Source organism: Watersipora subatra, chromosome 4 (assembly GCF_963576615.1).
Source record: "Watersipora subatra chromosome 4, tzWatSuba1.1, whole genome shotgun sequence".
In the NCBI taxonomy this organism is placed as follows: domain Eukaryota; kingdom Metazoa; phylum Bryozoa; class Gymnolaemata; order Cheilostomatida; family Watersiporidae; genus Watersipora; species Watersipora subatra.
The window spans coordinates 11,558,691-11,580,942 of record NC_088711.1 but is presented as its reverse complement, the minus strand read 5'-3'; the positions used below and the strand labels follow the sequence as shown (position 1 = coordinate 11,580,942).

The 22,252-nt window shown below is 34.2% G+C and overlaps 1 protein-coding gene across 1 annotated transcript in view; it reads right to left on the bottom strand.

The window, feature by feature from the left end:
- Positions 1-22,252, bottom strand: part of LOC137395188 (dnaJ homolog subfamily C member 2-like) — a 36,745-nt gene that overhangs the window by 2,497 nt on the left and 11,996 nt on the right. The window contains exons 7-13 of the mRNA XM_068082020.1: positions 20,930-21,021; positions 18,060-18,250; positions 15,264-15,344; positions 14,470-14,558; positions 13,300-13,366; positions 2,439-2,611; positions 774-991 (exon numbers count right to left, since the gene is read on the bottom strand). Coding sequence (XP_067938121.1) covers positions 774-991; positions 2,439-2,611; positions 13,300-13,366; positions 14,470-14,558; positions 15,264-15,344; positions 18,060-18,250; positions 20,930-21,021 — 911 coding nt within the window. The remainder of the gene's footprint in view (positions 1-773; positions 992-2,438; positions 2,612-13,299; positions 13,367-14,469; positions 14,559-15,263; positions 15,345-18,059; positions 18,251-20,929; positions 21,022-22,252) is intronic.

Genomic DNA, 22,252 nt, shown 5'->3' with positions numbered 1-22,252 from the left:
GTAGTTGTTACAGGATGGTTTCTGTTTACACTTTCATGCAACCTCATTCGTCGAAATATTTCACAAATATACTTCACGCATTCAATAAAACCATGTCTATTGTTCTTACGCATGTTTTATCGTCATTTTAATGCTGCCATTTTTAGCAGTGATATCTTATAACTTACCGTAAAAATTCGTTTAATTTTTTAGCCTTAGCTTGAAGGAGTACATATCATTGTCTGATAATCATGACGAGCCTGTTGGTCACCTGTGATAATCGAAAAGTGCTGCAGAAATTATTTGCGAAGTATTGGGTCACATGATCAGATTACGACTTGCCGATTAGACCAAACTGAAACCAAACTGTAAAGTAGCAAGCATCTATATTTGATACGGGGTCTTCGGTAAAACCCAAAGTGTTTGTCATAAACTAGTGCTGCGATAAGTTTTATATTGAGCTTTTTATTGCCCTTTCAATTCACGGGAGAACATACGTGACAAGACGATAACCAAATTTCACGACTATGTCAGAGAAATAAAGAGATTCCAATCTACGGCGGCTTTTCGTTTTTGAGCTTTTAAGAGCTTGTAATCACATTTCCACATATGTGGTACCTACAACACAACAGAGTAAGACATGGTGAATCTTTTGATACCAAATAACTGCAATGTGAATTTTGTTTCAAGTCAACCTTTAAGAATGGCTCATATATTTGGCAACACTAGGTCAAAGTAGAACCTGACTACACTAACCAAAAACATCCTAGGAGAGTTAACAAATGACTACCTACACATGTATCGCTGACTTGGATCGTCCTGTCGTGGCAATGCGGATGCTGTGGCCTTGGTACTGCTGCTATTCATAGCTCGATCAAAAGCCGAATCATTGGCTGCCTTGCGTTGGAGAGTGTCATCTTTCTGTAATTTCTTGGCCTGCGCAAGAACTTCCTTGGCTGACCTTCTGCTGGTTGGCAGATGCTGAGTGATATAACTGGCCACTACATCCCAACTAGCAAAAACAGCAGTTTACGAATGATTACATTGAAACTAAAACGGAATTCTAATCTTGAGTATTGTTAAATAAACTGGGAGGACCTTTTAGTCAAACGCAGAGCTCAAGGTTGAGGATAAGAGTTCTGTATGTTCATTATTTAATTGAAATCTTTCCCAACACAGGTGAAGTGTGGAATGCTGATGCATACGCCAAATATACAGGAGAAGCAATACTATAGAACTGCCAAAGGTAACAAGGTAAAGACTTTCGTAACGTTGAGATCTCCGGGTCAGTGACATAAGTTCGACGAGTTGTTTAATAGACAGAGGCTTGTTTCCTTCACGCCACTGGTGATTCTTTCGCTTCCTTCCTCTCTCATGATGACACTGGCAAGTGCTGACAAAATGTACATTACAGTCTGCATGATGATGACTTTTGTAGAATCAAGGTAGGAAGAATCCGAACGACATGAAAAGCTTACATATATATGCTCAACATTATAAAGACCATGAGAGAAACCCTAACTTTCTCCGCATTCAAATTGGCGAGTCTAGTTCAACACAGCTATACTCCTAGATATAGATAGAAGAGTCTAGTTCAACACAGCTATACTGCTAGATATAGATAGAAGAGGCTAGTCCAACACAGCTATACTCCTAGATATAGATAGGAGAGGCTAGTCCAACACAGCTATACTCCTAGATATAGATAGGAGAAGCTAGTCTAACACAGCTATAGCCCTAGATATAGATAGGAGAGGCTAATCCAACACAGCTATACTCCTAGATATAGATAGGAGAGGCTAGTCCAACACAGTTACATTCCTAGATCAGACTTTCACTTAATCTGAGCGTATTAATCGCGATCAAGTTTTATCGATTTCAATCTTGAAACATCCAAGCAATCAGATCATCTTAAACATCACAAACAATTGCAAATGATAGAACAATACAGATACTTTCTGGCAAAATCTACAGAAAATTTATGTAATTTAATGTTTAAAGGAAGATAAAGTAAAATACACTGATATGAATACCTTGTAGTTATGCAATTGAGCCCTAAGTCAATCTGAGAGCTTGCAAAGGTTTCTAGGATAAAAACCACAATATTTTTTTCTAGACTCTGAAGCCACAAAAATTGATTATTTATTTTTCATTTTAAGATTAAGAATCAGATTATAATTTGAAAGAAGTTCAAAGCCAGAAATAGTGATAAAAATAAGATTTTGAATGAGCATTGAAGCAGTAATAAGAGCAACAGAAATTTGAGAAATTGCAAAAAGAGTTCCTGGACTAAACTGTTTGGAGACAACTATACGATGTGCCTGGCTATACTATATCATGCGCACGGCTAGCTCCATCAAAAACCCTCAAGTAATTTATAACAATCTATCAACAGTTGTAATAAAATATCCACCTATAGGTTCTAGAACAAGCCATTAAAATATGAATAGACCACACACCGATTATTAGTTCCTGCAGGAAATAAGTTAACAGCTTTGATTAGGTGTTGTATTTCAGCAGTGGACCAGGATTTACCGCTGCCAGAAGCACTCGCGCTTGAGTCTCCTTTGTTTGAGCTACCTCCTAATAACTCTCGCTTTTCAGCTTCTATTTTTAGGTTGAGTGCCTGTACCTGGCAATAACATAGAATTAACATAGCAATCACACAGCAATAACATAGCAATAACACAGCAATAACATATAGCGATAACACAACAATATGATATGCAGTAATGTAATCCGACAGCGCTAATGAAGAACATGGGATTCTGTAATACTCTTGCCTATGGCTAACTATGGTTATATCAAACCTTTGGCTATATATTTCACTTGAATTAAATAAAGACATGTTCAACTGTTTATGGACCAATACATCATGACCGATGTATCTTTACGTCACAGCCAAGAATTTGCCTCATGCGCGTTTTCGTCTCTAAAACATGTTTGCTGTTCTACTAATGTTCAAAATTATGATGAGAATGAAATCTTATAAATATATATATTAAATTTCAAATTGTTATTAAAAACTTTAATTAATTTTAAAATGGTATCAGCTAACCTCAACAATCTTTGTAGGTTATCATTTCTATTTGTCAAAAGCCGTTGTAAAACTAATTCCTTACAAAATACACAACATCGATAGAAATTATTTTTTAAAAGGTTACATCCTTGTCATTTCCCGAACTTCTATGCAGGCAAAGATGCTACTTAGGACCCAACTTTGAGTGTCTCCTTAGTGCTACTAAATCTTTGAGTGAGTTTTAGAGACGCTGTATTGCACCGTTTTTTTAAAGCTTGCTTTCGCTAATTTCTAGAACGCTTGTATGAATAGTCAGGTTACAAAACCTCTCAGAGTTCATCCGTTAATACTAGGAAGTTGCTAAATGAACTACTGGTATAATTTCAGAAGGAAGTTTCTAGGGAATCTCACTTTCTAATGTTAGTCTCCTTTGTCAATTTACAGACCTTGTATGACTGTAGAATGATGAACATTAAAAATTTATGATAAAATTGAAGATTTAAATAGCAGTGTTGAACAGTACCTTACAGCCCATCACGACTGTTTCCTTTTGTATATATATATAGCACATGTAACTCAGTTAAAATCATTTACCTGTTCAATCGCACTAATGGTTTTCTACTGTGTTCACAAATCATTTAATTTTGTTTGCTTATAACCTTTCATTTTGTTACTTTACAATACACAAACCAAAACACATCCTAAAACTGCCAACTACTAGATATCACCTGTATTTGGTGATCAAAACCCTATCGTGCGACGGCTGTTTGTAATAAGCCATCAGCAATAAATGGCATTAGCAGTGCCATCCACGTAAGTACTCAGCAATATGTGTAAAAGTTACCACTGCATATTGAGATACCATTTTAGGCAACTAAAACACCATATTGCTTTGCTAATGTTAATATGGGAAATATTCATAATAGTTATTATAATTATAAGTTATGTAAGTATAATATGGGTGGAGTAATTGTAAGCATTGCTTTTTTTATTCAGAAAATCTTTATGAGCAATTTTCTCAATGGCATGCTTTGTAACCTATATATTTATACAACATATATGACTAAGACTTTTTACTTTATTATTGATCTTATAAGCCAAACTACGTCCAAGTTTCTAACTGGTAGAGCTTGAAAGACTCTCTTTTGTTAACTCTTTCAATGCCAAATATTCGAGCGCACTTCGAGTTTTAACAATGCTGCATTATATTCAGTTCTTATGCCTTTCAAAAGCATAATTCATTTCAAATATCAAATTTACTGCTTCAAAAACTGAAAGTTTCTGTTACACCTTACTAGTATATCTATAAATCCTATAAGATTTTAATTTGCCATCATATGCATGTACCACAAATTCTGGTGTGCAAGTCGACTTAGCGTATAAGTCGAGGTCTAAGTTTGGTTTAAAAATCCTGGTTTTAACATGTACCTGGCTTACAAGTCGCCTCCTTCTCTGGCTAAAATCGTTTGATTGCTAATCATTCAGTCAGCATCAGAGGTGCACGATGCGTAGCTGAGGCCTATTTTTTGTGCAACTCAGCAGTACGTACAACAATTAACAAAAGAATGAGAGATGACAGTTCTAGTGAAGACCACAAGGCACGAAAAACAACATTTCACCATCGTATTGGTCCATCTCGCCAATAGAACGAAACTGCTACCATCGATAAAATGCTCATTTTTAACACAAAAGCCCTGCTGCAAGACAGATTTCTGTCAGGAATCGTGTGTGATTCATGTACAAGAAAAAGATGGATAAATGATAGTGGATGTGTCGAATGAATTACCCAAGTGTGGACCTGTAGGCGAATACTCCAAAAAAGCATTAAATTAAAAAACATGTTATTCCAAAAGAGAATCTTAGCGATGACAATTTGAATGGTGAAGAATGGGAGTTTGTGTTTGATCCATTTCATGTTGAGTAGGATTACTAGTATTTCACTATTTTATAAATAAATCCCTACATGCCATATCCCGCTTTTTGATTTGCGATGGTTTTTTGAAGTTGAAGTTTACTAGAATTCGTGTAATGAAAAACCTAACTGCCGTATAACTCAAGGATGGATTTGTTGGAAGTTTAGTGTAAGTTTGAAATTTAGTGTCAAATTTTCGACTGATACCCTGGAGATTGTGGCATGTCTAATAGCAGACCAACAACTTTATTAAAGATCTATTTAACCATCATAAGGAATTTATAAAAAATAGCTCCTTATTTTTAATAATTATCTAAATTTCAATTCATCATGCACAGTTTCATGAATTGTTTAAAGACAACTGCATTTTGACTGCAGCAGCCATGAACAAGGTTAATATCCAGAAATAAAGTGGTAGCAATATTTACATGACTACTGGTAAATAGTACGTAGCTTGCCTTGTCACTTTATTAGCGAATTACAAAGAGATTGGCTTGAAGAAAGCCCTTGGACATAACATTTGAACCGTTGTGTGACTCTATGAGAAAGATTTTAACAAACACCAAATGATCAAAATAGGAATCAAAGCATCATTTTTCTTCGTTTCAACTGTTAATGATGGTTAAAAAGATTGTCTATCTTAAAATCCTAGTTGTATAAGAGAGAATGGAAGTCTCAAACTTTATGAAACTTGGTTGGTAAGGTTCAAGGGGTTTAAACAAGTCTGTTAGAGTTTGACACAGTAAAACCTTGAAAAAAGGATCTTTTAGTCGACAGAAGTTGAATGTTTTGACTATTTTCAATGAAGGATTCAAGTTTCTAGTTAATGATTAAATGGCGATAAGGCTTCATTACGTGATTGTAGTATCAAACCTTATTTATGTTTATCTACCTCCACACATAAAATACTGTAATAAAATGTCCTACAGTTGCATGGCAAATGGGTTGAAAAATCCAGATTTCAAGTAAGTTTGCATGTGGCAAGGAAGGGGCTAAATAAAACGTTGATAAAGCTCTACTGGACTAATACTTTACCAGCAAGGTTCGCCGACAAATTTCTATTTAATATGCAGCTTTGTAACAGTTACAACTTGTTAATATACTAGCTTGAGGCACACAAATACACAATAGCAAATTATGGCAAATATGTATGACAGCTAAATAGTTGAAATAAGACAACTTCTAATGACAACAGACAAAAAGTGATTTACAATACATAACTTCATCGATTAATTTATTAAAGAATATTGAAAACACAGGCTATTAATATGGTTTTGTTCTCGCTAAAATTCTAGTCATAGTGACTTTAGAATTGCACACAATAACCATATACTGGCTTTCATTCATGTTATCACTTGAATCATTCCTTGAATGAGACTATAAATGACTTATTGGAATTAAGTAGCTACACAGCAGAATTTTGGCACCTATATAGTAACCTTTGCAGTCATTGAACAAAAACACCTCCACCTGGTTAACCTGATACCTCAAGTCTTCGATTCTCTGGACAGAGAACTTTCTGATTGATGCCAATTTTTCTGACAAGGCTTTAAACAATCTGTAATGAGCCAGATCCGTTATTGCTTGCCAAATACTAGTTTCCTCTTAAATGTAAACATTTTTGCAGACACTGGACATGACTTCTAGTAGTTGACATCAAGCTATTTGCCAGAATAATTTTTTTACAACATACAAAGTGTTGCAAGTTGAATATTGTCATAGTCAATAAAGAAAGTGCTAACAAGCATTCTTCGAGAGATGCGACAAGGGCAAAGTCTCTGCGCTATATGCAAGATTATACAAAAGGAAAAGTTAATTATAATCTCCAGTAATTTTTTTGTAGAACCATTTTTAATCACTCAGTAACCTTCTACACGAAAAGTAGCGCGGGTTAAAGACAAAAACAAATTATTGTTTTTGGCTATGTAGACAAAGATCAAATTGACTAACTGAAAAACTTCCATGTTTTTGGTGATGTATAATGCAGCGCTAGATTATTTATATTGGATGTTATGCAAAGCCTTGTTTAAGATATGCTAATATTAGTACTGAAAATAAATGCTACTACTGATATACTTATGGGTTCATGACTATAGAACGTAAGTTCTTTAAGTACACAGTGCCGAGTAATTCAAGTCTGTTAGACGCCGTTGTCTATCATTATAAGTTATATTATATCGCCGTTGTCTATCATTATAAGTTATATTATATTGCCATTGTCTATCATTATAAGTTATATTATATTGCCATTGTCTATCATTATAAGTTATATTATATCGCCATTGTCTATCATTATAAGTTATATTATATTGCCATTGTCTATCATTATAAGTTATACTATATTGCCATTGTCTATCATTATAAGTTATATTATATTGCCATTGTCTATCATTATAAGTTATATTATATAGCCATCGTCTATCATTATAAGTTATATTATATTGCCATTGTCTATCATTATAAGTTATACTATATTGCCATTGTCTATCATTATAAGTTATATTATATTGCCATTGTCTATCATTATAAGTTATATTATATAGCCATCGTCTATCATTATAAGTTATATTATATTGCTATTGTCTATCATTATAAGTTATATTATATTGCCATTGTCTATCATTATAAGTTATATTATATCGCCATTGTCTATCATTATAAGTTATATTATATTGCTATTGTCTATCATTATAAGTTATAATATATTGCCATTGTCTATCATTATAAGTTATATTATATAGCCATCGTCTATCATTATAAGTTATATTATATTGCTATTGTCTATCATTATAAGTTATATTATATTGCCATTGTCTATCATTATAAGTTATATTATATTGCCATTGTCTATCATCATAAGTTATATTATATCGCCATTGTCTATCATTATAAGTTATATTATATTGCTATTGTCTATCATTATAAGTTATATTATATTGCCATTGTCTATCATTATAAGTTATATTATATCGCCATTGTCTATCATTATAAGTTATATTATATCGCTATGGAATTATTTTGAAAACCAGCAAAGCTTATAAATACTAAATTTTTTACAAAGGAAAACATTACATAAACAATACATATGTAAGTTTTTATTTTGGCTGCGCTAGAATTATGAAAGGAGCATTTTGAAATTTTAATTTTTATGTTCTTACATGAAATATTGTGTAAACAGCAGTAGAAATACATAGCGGGCTGCTTTTCTATGTACCATTGACCAACAAGCAGATCAAGAGAAGCATATTTCTAAATTTGCTGATAACATAAATTCAAATAAAAGAGCTTTTACAATATTTTTTTTTATGGTAAATGTTTTGGTCGCCAGAGTAGGCTAATGCAGATTGTTGATTTGGCAGCAGCCTTTCTGCCATCCTCAGGGGCCTTTCTGAGAACCAACCCAAGCCTGTTTTTTACACGGCGTGTTCACTAAACCACAACTGTTCAAATAACTAATGCTATAAAAAGTTGGCCATATTTCATGCCACACTTTGAGAATTTATCTTTCTAAGGTGCTTATTATTTACATTCTATTACAGGATTCTTGCACACCGAGACACTAACAGTGCATGGCCCAGTATTTTGCAAATGAACAAACATGACCGCATTAAATTGTCCACAATCCTGTCAGACCTTATGACAATGATAGCTGAAAAACGGTTGAATAAGCGGTAAAAAGATTCTTTAATAAACCTAGGCCTGGGGCCTGCTCAACATAGTTGATCTGAGTGATGGATCGCTGGCAATGGTCTAAAAACAGACCAAGCACCTGAAAAGCATGCCAACAGTTTAACCTAAAAATAGTTACAGATCAGCGTGAATTTGTAAACAAATGTTCAAGTGGCAGTAGAATAGTTAATGATTTGGGGATGCTGCCAATAACATTAGATCTTTGACAAGTTATTACAGCTGCTTACACAGCTTTGTTGTATAAGTTATTGAATAAAATAAACTGATCAGATGAGAAGTTGAAAATTTGTGCAAAAAAATAAATAGTACAGTGTAACCTCGGTTCTCGAACGCATCGCTTCTCGACCAAAAAATTTGAGATTTGTTTGTCTCGGATTCCGACCATAAATTCGGTTCTCGACCAAACCGGAACATGCGCATTTGAATTAAACATTCACAACAGTTCCGGAAACAGCATGTTTATACGTTTAACGTAGATAGGAGCCACATTCGGAAGGTTCTAAAAAAGGGAGAAGTTTCACGTCATTAATTCTTTACAAAAAGAAGCCATCTGGGAGGACGTCGCCTCTACCAAAAAGATTTTCTAGGGACACAACTCCTCCAGTCGAGTTACTCTAAATTGTTTTGGAGGATTCATCTTCAAAGATTGAAGTAAACCTGCCATTGATGTTTCTATTTTCTTCTTTCACACGATTTTTGATGTAACTGATCTGTTGCATTTTTTTGCTGTTTTATTATCAATTTCTGCGATTTTTTGTATTGTATCGTAACCTTTAATGTTTTTGATGTCCTAAGAGCAAAGCATATAAAGTGTTTACTTTTTGTTTTCTTTTTTAATCCTCATAGATAAAAAATCTTTTATTAAAGTTAAACAGGATCTACATCTACCTGTTTTTATTTATAGTATGCAGTATACAGTACAGTTTATGGTGTAAAATATTGAAAAATAAATTACCGAGGTTGTTAAATCGACTTGGAACGGATTAAAACTTATACATATTAATTCTAATGAGAAAACCTGTTTCAGATCTCGAACAACTCGGTTTTCGACCAACCTTCTGGAACGGATTGTGGTCGAGAACCGAGGTTGCACTGTATAAATATGAATACTGAGTTGATTTGATTACATTATTATTGACAAACAAAATAAAATATTCACTGTGGAATTTTGTTTTGAAGATTACTGGAGTCATCATAAATATCCTTGTCTGCTTTTGAAATACTTGAGTGGTTTAAAGGAAAGATATGCTAGTAAGCCTCTGGTTAAGAAATCTAAAATGTTGCTAAATTAATTAAGACATATTTGAATCTGTGCCACGCACTGTAAATGGGTTGCCACACGACCCAGAATACTGACCTAGTTTTACAACTTATCACAACAACTACTGATTCAACAAAACATGTTATAATCAATCAAGTGGCTCACACATTTTCAAATTCAATTTTTTGAATAATCTTATTTTAAAATAAATTATTTAACTGGTTTATTGGCATGCAAAATGAGCCCAACCCACATTGAGAAAAACTTTATACAGCAAATGCCGACAAGGCCTGAAATTGTTTCACTAATGAAGTAATGAAGCAATTGTTTGTTGCAGTTTCTTCACGGATTGTTTAATAAAAACCATTTTGCTACGAGACAAGAGTTTTATATACATGCAGAATCTGTCCTCTTTACAATTCTTTCCGAAAGTGTGCTGGGAGGCTATACTATCTGATATCTGTCTATACTAGCTGATAATCTGCTATGATATTTCCACTGAATTATATTTCCACCATTTCACAATACTAGAACCCAATAAAACAAGTAACACGTCTTAAACATTTTTTCCTTTCTACTTATCGACTATAAACGCCCACGCTTGAAGGAATAATTTTAATCCAATTTAGAATGTCTAAACGATCTCCACTAACACATGTTAGCCGCAAATATGAATCTCTTTTGGAATGATAGCTGTTGTTACAAATTTATCAAGTTTTTTAAACTTAAAGCTGACCAATTATGAGTCACGAATTTCCAAAGTGTACCATATGTGAGCTTACAAAAGTGGCTGATTCTAGCGACAACCAGTTTTCCTTAGTAAAGTTCCGAACTTAGTACATGTCTTGTACACTTAATATTCAAAAACTGGGTTACAAAATCTTTAAAAATAATTCGAATAAATATTGAAATTTTTTGAAAAATATGATGGCTCACTTCTGACTTTCTTTTCCAGAGAGGTGAGTAGCATTCTAAAACCAATGAACTCAAGCTAATTAAGTCTATTTATAAGCTCTCCTAGCAACTGTTATTACATTTATGATCTGTTATGTCAAACATTAAATTTCCACCGGCGCCTCTTTCTTTTTTACCCGACCGTAAAACATATGTGAACAAATTGCAATGACAATGCAATCGTGTTTGAAGCTAAATGATCTACAATAGATATTAGAGAAATCCTGTTGTTGCCATTTCAAGTGAAGACAACTTTTGAATTGATGAAACTGAAATATGTTTTGATGGACAAAATAATCTTCACCCAAATAGTTGTTCCACAATCTGCTCTTTGAGTAAGTTGCTGAGATTTTTAGAGTCAATAAAAAACGAATTTGTGAGTAGTGTACGAAATATGTTAGACGAATCTCGACAAAACCCAAAATTTTACATAAACTTTGATGCAAATGTAATGAAAACATTGCTTTTTTATTACAGCTACGAAGGTTTCACAAATTGTAAATCAACGGACTTCTGATGATTATCTATTGGGTGGTAGTTGTAGTGGTGACAGTGAGTATTTATTTTAATAGTAATAATAATAATGCTGTAAGCTATAGTAATAGTGGTAACTCGCTCAACTTGGAGCATGCTTAACTTGTCAGCCATGATAGCATGAAGAAGGCAAAAAAGTGTCCGAACTCATTCTGCAACACATTTGTTGCCTTTTATGGCATCAGATGATGTAAAATTTTGTGCTAATTGATTTGGTCAGATGTTATGACAACTTATTGCGCCGATGTCACATATTTGTTTTAACAAATATTTAATTGTCTTGGCAACAAATTTATTTGGTAGCGAAAGAGTTAATGGTAGTGGTAACAATTGTTGTTGCTTTACTTTTATTAATAAAGATGAGTTAAATTCAGTTAATAAAAGTTCGAGTTGTAGCTGTTGAAATTAAGTTAGCATGTCATCCCGTTTGCTTTTAATCCCAGGACGGCTTAGTTTGGGAAAATATTTTTGCGTTCTAGTATCAGCTTATATGCAGGGATATACGGTACGCCATAAAAGTGGGTCTTGAAGCTGTGTTACAGAGGTTTATATCCAAAAGTCATGACAATAAAACTTTTTAATCATTTTGTGGAATGTTCATTGCATATACATGAGAGTGCTTAAAGAAACCAGTAATGGGCTCAACAAGATTCAACTGATAAAAGAATATAAAAATTGAAAACATTTTTCTTTCGTAAAAGTAAGCTCAGGTAAGCTGAAATAGCTATCTTTGTTTTATTATGTAATATACACATTGTTTTTATTTATAATGTCTTTGCTTTACTGTGTGTGTACTGTGTTTATTGTGCTGTACTGCAAAGTACTGTGCTAGAAGTAAACTGCGCTGTACTCTGTGTGTACTGCGCTATAATCCGTGTGTACTGTGCTGTACTGTGTGTGTACTGCATTAATAGTTCAAGAATGAATTTAAATAATATTTTGTGGTAAATTTAGAATCATAGCACTGATACTAAGGGTTGCAACAGTAGATACGATTAAACTATTACTAATGGCGAATCCCAAATACATGGATGCGTTTTCAAAAAATAACCTTAGCAGTGAGACAGGTTTGCAATTATGATCAGCTTGTCAACCTCTTTCTAAGGTTGACACAATGAAAAAGTTAGAAAGCTAAAGCCTGGTTCCCATATCGATTGCGAGACTCCGGCGGTAACTTGCGCAGGAAAACGTTTGCGACCCTAGGCTTTGCGGGATATGTTCACATATAAGCTGCATCGCTAAACATAATCGCGTAATCAAATAAAATGTTCGCTCACCATACTGTTTCTATAATGGTGACCTTCACCCGTACAGTGCATTTCGGGAAGGGTTTGCCTGCGGCCTTTTGCAAAATTTGAACAGTGCTAAACTATTGCGATGCCGCCGGCAACTACTGGCGGTCCTCGGCGCGTAGGTTCTGATTTCACCGCTAATAGCCTGCGGCGATGTCGCGGTGCTTTGCGACGTATATGGCTTAACAACAGCATTCAAATTTCATAAGTTCTCACAATCACACTTATTAATGTTATATTTGTGTGGTAACATTATTTATGTTGCTAGTGCTCTGTGGTTGATACAGCTTTGCTAGAATCACTTGCAATTATTTTGTGGCTGAGGTGCATCTGCTACCGCACTCCAATACAGTTTACTTCATGTTGTGAGTTTAGCAGACATAATCCATTGGATGCTAACACTTTATATACATGTAGCAATTTGTATCGCCAGCCTAAGTGCTGACTATGTTCCTGTTAACTCTAGAAAACACAGCAAAGTGATGCATTCTTTCATGTGAATATCAGTTGATCTGAAGTTGTCATACTATGGACCTCTAAAACTATTTTTGTGGTATTTTTTATTCTTGCTATAGTATAGCGGTGAAACTAAAGTTTCAAATGAACATATACCTAGGCAGTATTGTGATAGCAAGACTGATAGCAAGAGATAGCTTACCTCTTTTTTAAAGGCTTCCTCGGCTTCAGTTTTGCCTTGCTTCAATTGCACATTCAGGGATTTTAAACTGCAAACAGATATGAAATATGTTTTATCACATATAAGCTAAGCAGAGCTGCTCCACACGAGTACTATATGATACCCTATATGATACATGAGTACTATATGATACCATATGATCATGCGTTGTGTGAGGGATTTTGGCGAATAGCATATCAGCATATTTGTGATTCCGACGTATTCAGCACACCAACAGCCACATTTAAGTTTCAAGCAAAATTTTGTTTGCTATCGTATGGTGAAAAATACTGCATTTGGAGGGCCAAAAAAATGTTGCGCATAGAGAGGGAGAAAAATATTGCACACGGAGAAGGCAAAAATCATTGTAGGGCGAAAAAATCATATAACGAGATCATCGTAATCCGAGAGCGTTTAGTCCGTCGAAGGATCAAGACCGCGCTAAGCGAGGAACTAACTAGGATTATCCTGATACAGTTATTAAGCATTTCTATGGTGTTGCTTTCAAAGTTTCACCGAAAAAACCAAAAATCTTTCAAGTTGGAAAATGGACTTAGATACGAACAGAAGAAAACGAAAGAATTAATTGTTATTGATGTAACCGAGCCATTATTAGTACAATTTTCTTGACACGTCTACTGATCCTTTGCTATTATGGGTCCATAAAAATCAAAGAATTTCAAAGTGGCGGTCAAATAGAGGTGACGTTCAAATAGAGGTTTTACGGTATATCATACGGTAAATATTACTCATACGGTAAATAAATACTCATCGTATAAATATGATATCATATTTATATGGCGAGTATAGGATTTATCACTTTATCTTGACGACATTAACGTTTAACAACATGCAGATGGCAAAACCTGATATCCATAACCATGTTCCATAGTTCAATCACTTTATGCCAATTTAACAAAAATTACCAGAGAATAGACATTGAAATTAGTATCTCCAGTCGAGTCTGGCTTACATACCAATCTATAGATAAGGCTTACATAATAATCTATAGATAAGGCTTACATACCAATCTATAGATAAGGCTTACATAACAATCTATAGATAAGGCTTACATACCAATCTATAAATAAGGCTTACATACCAATCTATAGATAAGGCTTACATACCAATCTATAAATAAGGCTTACATACCAATCTATAGATAAGGCTTCTATGAGCTTTTCAACTTCCTCCATATTCTGAATTTTCGCCGTAGGATCAGAAGCAAAGTAATCAAATTCCTGAGCAAAAAATGAACAGACATGAGCGTAACTACTTCAAGTTTTTCTAATATGGCGCACATACTATACTCTAACATATACATCATTTTTAATGGCAGTCGAGCCAGCCAAGTGAATTAACTAGTGATATCCGTTAAACTCAAAAATAATTTGGCAAAACCCAGCATTCAAAGTTAGTCTTGGCAACGCACAAAGAATTATCTGGTTTTTATTGAATTGTTAAAAACGATACACCGCTCGCAAAAGCAAACCATTTGAAAAAACCTTTGGTATTGAGGAGCCAGTCTAAGAGCAATTCTTGGTTAAAACATGAATAGGCAACAAACTTTATTTCTAATTCGTGAGTGCAACAAATTATTGTATGAGAAGACAACTCCAGAATACTGTGACAATTTAATGCTACTCAATGAGTGACACTCTCAGGCTAACGCACTACTAGTGGCTTCCATGTTGAACTATGTAGATCTGTGCATGACGCTGTCATGAAAAAAATTTTTGTTGCTCATGTTGCAAGTAAAAGATTATTTTCCACCATGTATCAGCAATCACTCATCTAGCAACAGCATAAAAATTGTAGGTTTGTAAGATTGGTAGAAGGCAAGATTTTCAAAAATAGTCTGACTAAACTACCATGCAGACAAACAAGCAAAAATGACTGCAAAATTGTTTTATTATTTTTTGACTATTAGAATAAATAATTTTTACCTTAAGCCGAGCTCGAAAATATTTCCGCTCTTTCTTTTGAATATTTTTAATAGCTTCTTTTTCCTTTTTGGCAGCTGCTGCCTACAAAGCATACAAAAGAAACATAAACTCTTTTTTAAAGAGTGAACATATGGGCATTAATGTTGGTTCAATTGTTGAAAAAGCACTGTCAGTTCTAACTAGCCAAATCACTGCCTATAGCCTGTGACAAATTGAGATAATGACGAATTGCGTTCAACTTTTGCATTGCTGTTTCTAGTGTTACTATAGAGAAAATTATCAGACAATCTCATGTAACAACAGGCATTTCAATATCATAGTGATAATAAGCTACAGTAGTGAAACATGTAGACATTTCAATTCGAAAAACTTTATAAATGATAGTAACCTAAACGTAGTGTACAAGCCACAAAATGACTTTTGTTTTCCGCCTCTATCAATTCCTGAATGATTTTCAAAAAGTGATTTGTTCAAAGTTAGGAAAATTTTTGTTTGAACTTGCATTTATTGAAGTGAGGTGTTTGAAAACTGAGGCTAACTGCACAATTTAATTAAGTTCTGTCTGACAATGTTCTCTTTAAAACATTTCTCAGCTAAACTGCTTTAATACAATGTTTTAATATATGTTAAAAATATATGTTTTAATATAATATTATTTAATACATGTTAAAAACACATGTAAAACAAAAAATGTATACAAAACCTGAAGTTACTAACATTAATCCATATATTTTATTTGCGGATTTGTTTTCTTATTTGAACATACCCTGGACAATCTACTATATAAACAGCAATCGTTGTCAATACCCTGGACAATATCCACAAAAAACAAGTGATTAAAACGCAATAAAGAAAATGTTTCACTGATATTTCTATGGTTACTTGCTTTAGAAATAACTAAATGAATGCCCGGCATTCCCCAGATAATAAAAAGGTCTTTGCACGGAAAATTTATTTGTATTTAACATATAACAACAGTTACCATTCTAACTTTTAAACTGCACATCATGAAAAAAGTGTTTTGTGCAGTTCAAATGAATTAAAAGAAAAATAAAACAACTGTTAAGGTGTTTAAATGTAAATATGAAATGAGTACAGTGAACTCTCGCCAGGCAAAAATGTCGTATAGAGTGGTATAGAAACCCATAGTAATTATCTAATGCAAACACCCCCTGGTAAAAATCATCAAAATTTATATACGTACTGTACATTTTAAAAATTAGTAACAAAATAATATGTCTACCTTAGTAAGTTAGTAACTATAGTTACCTACAGTAACTTCAGTGTATTTAGTGGTTGATTTACAATAAAATGTAACATTACAACGTGGTGCGCGCAGTATGTACCGTAGGGAGTTCTTACCTTCGAGACAGATGTATAATAAAAACGTTGAATTTAACTGAAATGAATTTAGCTTAACAAACACATACTTAGAGCTAAGTTTTAGCATGTATTTTACTACACTTCACCTTAGTCATCAGCTAAAGTTTTATCACCTATCTGTTTACCTATATACAATATATGGTAAGAGCAATGGGTATGATAAGAACGGTTTAGCCTTGCTGTTGCACGCGCTTGTTAGCAGACTTCCAATTTGAATGTCGCAAGTTCCAATCCAGTGCGAAGGTGATTTGTTGTTGCTAAAACTTGATCGCCATAACTGGACAGACAAATGATGAACAAGCGCTGAAGATTTATATATACAGTTAAACATGGATAACTCGCCCTCAGATAGCTCGAACACGTGGTTAACTCAAACGGTTTTTTTGGTCCATTCCCACGTAATGATAAATTGCTTTAGATAACTCGACCTCAACTTTGTTAACTCAAACAGTTTTTTGCCCAACGGCTACCGAAACGGTTGTTATCGCTTTAGAAAATCACTTTATTTCAAGCCATAGAGGTAAACCTCAACTTGTCGTAGTTCATAGACATTGTTATTACCATAATCGGCAAAATATTAATTTCCACAACTTTTCTAAAGGTTTGGTGAAATTTGATTTTTACCAAACATCCGCATAGCGATGGCCCTTCGGAAGCAAGGAAAAGTGAGGTAACCTTCGCATAAACTTCAAGAAAAATCGGTAAAATTGATCTTGGTTAAACACTTGAAAGAAAAAAATGTCTTTCTTCTGAGCATTTCAACAGCGATCAAGTTTTGCCAATTTTAATCTAAAAAACGTCCTGGCAATAACATCACCTCAAACAACAAACCAATCTCAAGTGATAGAAAAATCTCTATACTTTTTGATAAAAAAATATTTAAATTCTACATTCAAAGCATTTCCATTTATGCTTTTGATTTATATTATAGTTTGTATATGTACATGTATCAACTAATAAATAAATACATGGACTTGTGACAGTGCTCTGATAACTTGAACGCTCTGGTAACTCGAACACTTTCGCTCGGTCCCGTGAAGTTTGAGTTATCCATGTTGGACTGTATATAGATTAGCTATTTATATATATAGATTAGCTAAGAGTCGGATAAAAATGTCCCAGTACATCTACCACACACAATACCCACCAAAAAGTGATTTAAATGCTATAAGGAAAATGTTTTACTGATATTTTTATGCTTACTTGTTTTAGAAATGATTAGCTAAGACAAGCCTGATAAAAATGTCCCAATGCATATCGTCATATGCTACCCACAACTTGTGAAATACCTCAGAAACAAAACTCTGCTTGAACAATTTTATCATACCAATGTTTTTGTTTGTTTACACTTGAAAATTCCAAATAAAAAAACCTTGCAACACAAGTGTAGCTAGTAAACAAAGATCCTTTTACCTTTTCCTGGGCAATTCGTTCTTGCTCCTCCTTTTCCATCTGCGCTCGCCGTTCTGCCTCTTTCTTTTGTCGCTCTTCCTCTTCCTGTTTAGCCTTTGCTGCCTCTTGCTTGGCCCTCTTATACGCTGCCTTTTTTTCTTTATCATCTTGCTTAAATTGCTGAATTCGTGGATCAGCATTATAAGCATTTTCTGTAGCACACAGACGTTACTTAAAATCAAATGGAAGCCTATTTACATCACGGGCTAAAACCTGATGCAAACACGAACCACGTACGCCCTAGCACAGATTACCCAGATACTGGCAAAGAAACTGCATCATGACACCAGAAAACCAACATAGTGCATATGTACCAAAAATAATTTGCACTACCATAAGTATGACAATACGAATTCAAATGATATAGCTAATGAACATTATAAAATATGCCAATAGTGAGCAACATTCAATTGGTGAAGGTTCAACATTCAATCAATATTCAATTGCACAAACATCAAACTTTTTATATGGCTTTTGTTCTGTTTGTACTGATGGTTTACATAGCTATACTAGCAGTAAGCCAGGCAATGTCAGAGATTTCTATTACATGTATTTAAAATCAGAGAGCTTGCAGGTGGGTGTAAAAGGGGCCGGTTCTCAGGAACCAAAAGGAGTTATAAACTATTTTTAGCAACCTGGTAGGAAGGCACGAAGCATATGCATGTGAAGTTGGGTGAAATTAGCCTTAAAATGTGGAAATGCACAGCATTTATGCAGACTAACAAATAGACAATGACAAAGTAAGATTTATTAATATTGATAAGACAAACTTCCAACAAAAAATAGACTACAAACTTTCAAACACACCTACTGAGTTGTCTGAGCTTGGATACAGGTGCATCTAATGGTAAGGTGCTCATGACTGATACTTGCCAAAAAATGATGACAACTCTAATTTCCTACAACTTTCAAACTACCCAATGCTCAATCTTGTAAGAATGTGATGTACAGAAATTGCTAATACTACATTTCTTGTTTTAATGAATTAGTGGCAATTTACAGCAGCTCCCATCCAACTTTATCAATGTAAATGGAGAATATAAACAGCGTGCCTCTACAGGAGAGGTCTAACAGGGTGCTGACCTTCATTAAAAAGCAGTCCAGTTAATGGCATCAGCTAATGCTATTTTTTACCCTGGACAAGTTTATGCAATTCATTGTTTTGACCACCAGATATCCTTCAAATCATTTGTTTATTATTCTTTCAATCAGAATGGTAATGATGGTGAACAAATTGGTTTTTACCAAACTATAGCAAACAAAAAGCAAGAGGTGCAGAGCAATACAAATATTGTCTTGTGTATATGTGGTCCGATATATGTTGGTTGACTGCTGACAGACAGGATATGTTGGATAAAGATGAAGCAATACGGTCAGAATCCAAAAATAGATCGGCCTCAAACAGATAACAAAAACTTGATCTACAAATTATGAGGTCAATTGCCTGAAAACTGATCTTTCTATCCCAAGATACGGCAAACTGTGGAGATAAAATAACAATGAGTAGATTTGACCATAGACAAGACAGAACACGGTATACCTGATAGAAAGATAGCAAATAACATGTTCGTCGAGGGCCATTTGAGAATCCCTACTGTGACCCTAACAGATTTGAAAACTTAGATTCAACCCATGTGGACAACTATTGAAATACCTTTTAATGTATGATTAGCTTTTTAAATATCTCTTGAGAATATGATTGATTTATTTATTATTTACAATCATAGTTGTTCAATTCTTTTTTCTTTTTAGAGTGAGAACCTTATAGTTCTTTAAATGTCTACTTTGACCAAACTACAAATGAGCATCCTGTGACAAGGTTAGACACACTTCACATGTTTAACATGAAGTGCAAGCTATACCGATAGGGGGTAGGTGGGGGTCATTAGTGCCAAGGGGTAATTTGTGCCAGGGCACCTTTTTGAAAAAACTACTGTATGTATGGTCTTGTCTTCTCTCTCTCACATGAAGGGAATTAGGTAGTTGCCACATTGTTTTCTGTTTCTTCTCTACAGAGCACATGGTGAGTAAATTATTTTAACTTAAGCCATTTTTTTAGTAAACAGTATTTTTGGTGCATGATATTTGAGACTCACTTTCTGAAGAATGAACGGCGAAAGTTAGGTAAATCCGTATATTCTTTTTTAAGGTGTATGTTAGGTATAATTAAATCACTATGAAAATGGATTCTATGTAATACTTTTTCTACAAATTCCCTTTTTGTTTGAAATGAAGGCTTGGGGTAAATTGAGCCACTGACATTGGGTAATTTGTATGCTGGCTCAGTTAGTGCAACAAGTGCATGAAGCGTGAATTGAAAAGTGACCGTGACCCAAAAGTGAGTCTACTTTAACAAGTTCTGCTTTGAGGAATACATTACTAGTCTTGGAAAAATGGATAAAGTGCAACTTCAAAACGTTGAAACGTTAATGTGTACGAATTCATCAGCATATGTCAACTCCTAATCTACTCGAAGCATGGAAATCCAGTGATTGACAACTTTTTTTAGGCAGGAGGATTTCAAAGCTAGGATTGAAGTCACAGCTTCATTAGATAAACAAAAGGATTTTCAACAGATATCACTTATTTTATAAATATGGTCTTCACCACTTGGATGAGGACCTTAGATTACAAAATTGTTTAGTGAATTAATTTATAGCTCGCTGACATGTAGCATTAAAACGTAAACGTTATGCAATTCACTCATACGATTTTCCCTGGGATAACAGTAAACGAAAAGAACCAAGTGCACAGCATAAACCAGAAAATAGGATCTTTTTCACCAGTAAATTGGAATGATGGTATCTAGATAACGAGCATGACAACCTTACCAACGAGCTGCCGGATTCGTGCATTCTCCTCTTTCTTCCTTTCTTTTCTTTCCCTTTTGTTATCTTGTTCAATCATGCGTCTCTCATAGCGACTACAATTTTCAATATGTTAATAAAGTTATTAAAATTCACAACACTCCATATAATTTTGATTAACGGATGTCAGGGTTGGCTTGGTTTAAACCAGCCCAAAAAAACCGGTTTTTATGGTTTTTTCATTATTTTTTGTGAAAAACATAATATTTTAAGCTCCTAGTGGTTCATGTGTGGTAGAAATGCAATTACAGTCAAACATGGATAACTCGTCCACGGATAGCTCGAACACATGGTTAATTCGAACATTTCCTTTGGTCCGTTCCCACGTAATGATAAATTGCTATAGATAACTCGAACTCAACACTGTTAATTCGAACTGTTGTTTTGCCCAACGGCTACCGAAACGGTTGTTATCGCTTTAGAAAATCACTTTATTCAAAGCCATAGAGGTAAACTTCGTCTTTTCGTAATTCATAAGCGTCGTTATTACCACCATCGGCAAAATATTTTTGTCAACGACTTTTCTAAAAGTTCGGTGAAAATTGATTTATACTGCGATACGATGAATAGCACGGGCTAGCCGGATCACGCGTGCAAGAATTTTCGCCACGCACATACAAAACAAAAATCGCATGTTGTTTTTGTTTTGTATGTGCGTGGCGAAAATCCTTGAGTGCGTGGCGTAACCCAGCTAGCCCGTGATGAATAGTTTTCCGACGTTGATTCCGTGTTGAATCAACGTCGGAATGTTGAATGTTTAAATCGTCTTAAAAATTCTTGTAATTAAACGTATACGTTGTCTGAGCTACAAAAAAACTATTCATCGTTTGACCTAAACACAGAATACGTGTGTACATTCAATAAGTATCTATTAAAAAAGCGTGAGTGATATAGAATGTACCGTGAAACCTCGTAAAACTTCTAATTGAACTGCCTCGGAGTGTTGCTCTTAACGAATCCCAGGTAAAGTAAGGTAATCTGCATAAACTTCAAGAAAAAACGGCAAAATTGATCGTGGGTAAAACCCCAAAAGAAAAAAATGTCTTTTCTTTTGAGCATTTCAACAGCGATCAAGTTTTGCCAATGTCAATCTGAAAAACGTCCTGGCAATAACATCACCTCAAACAACAAACCAATCTCAAGTGATAGAAAAATCTCTATACTTTTTCATGAAAACGTTTTAAACTTTACATTAGAAGCATTTAATTTGAAACAAGCCATTTGTGCTTTTGATTTATATTATAGTTTGTATATGTACATGTATCTACTAATAAATAAGTAAATATA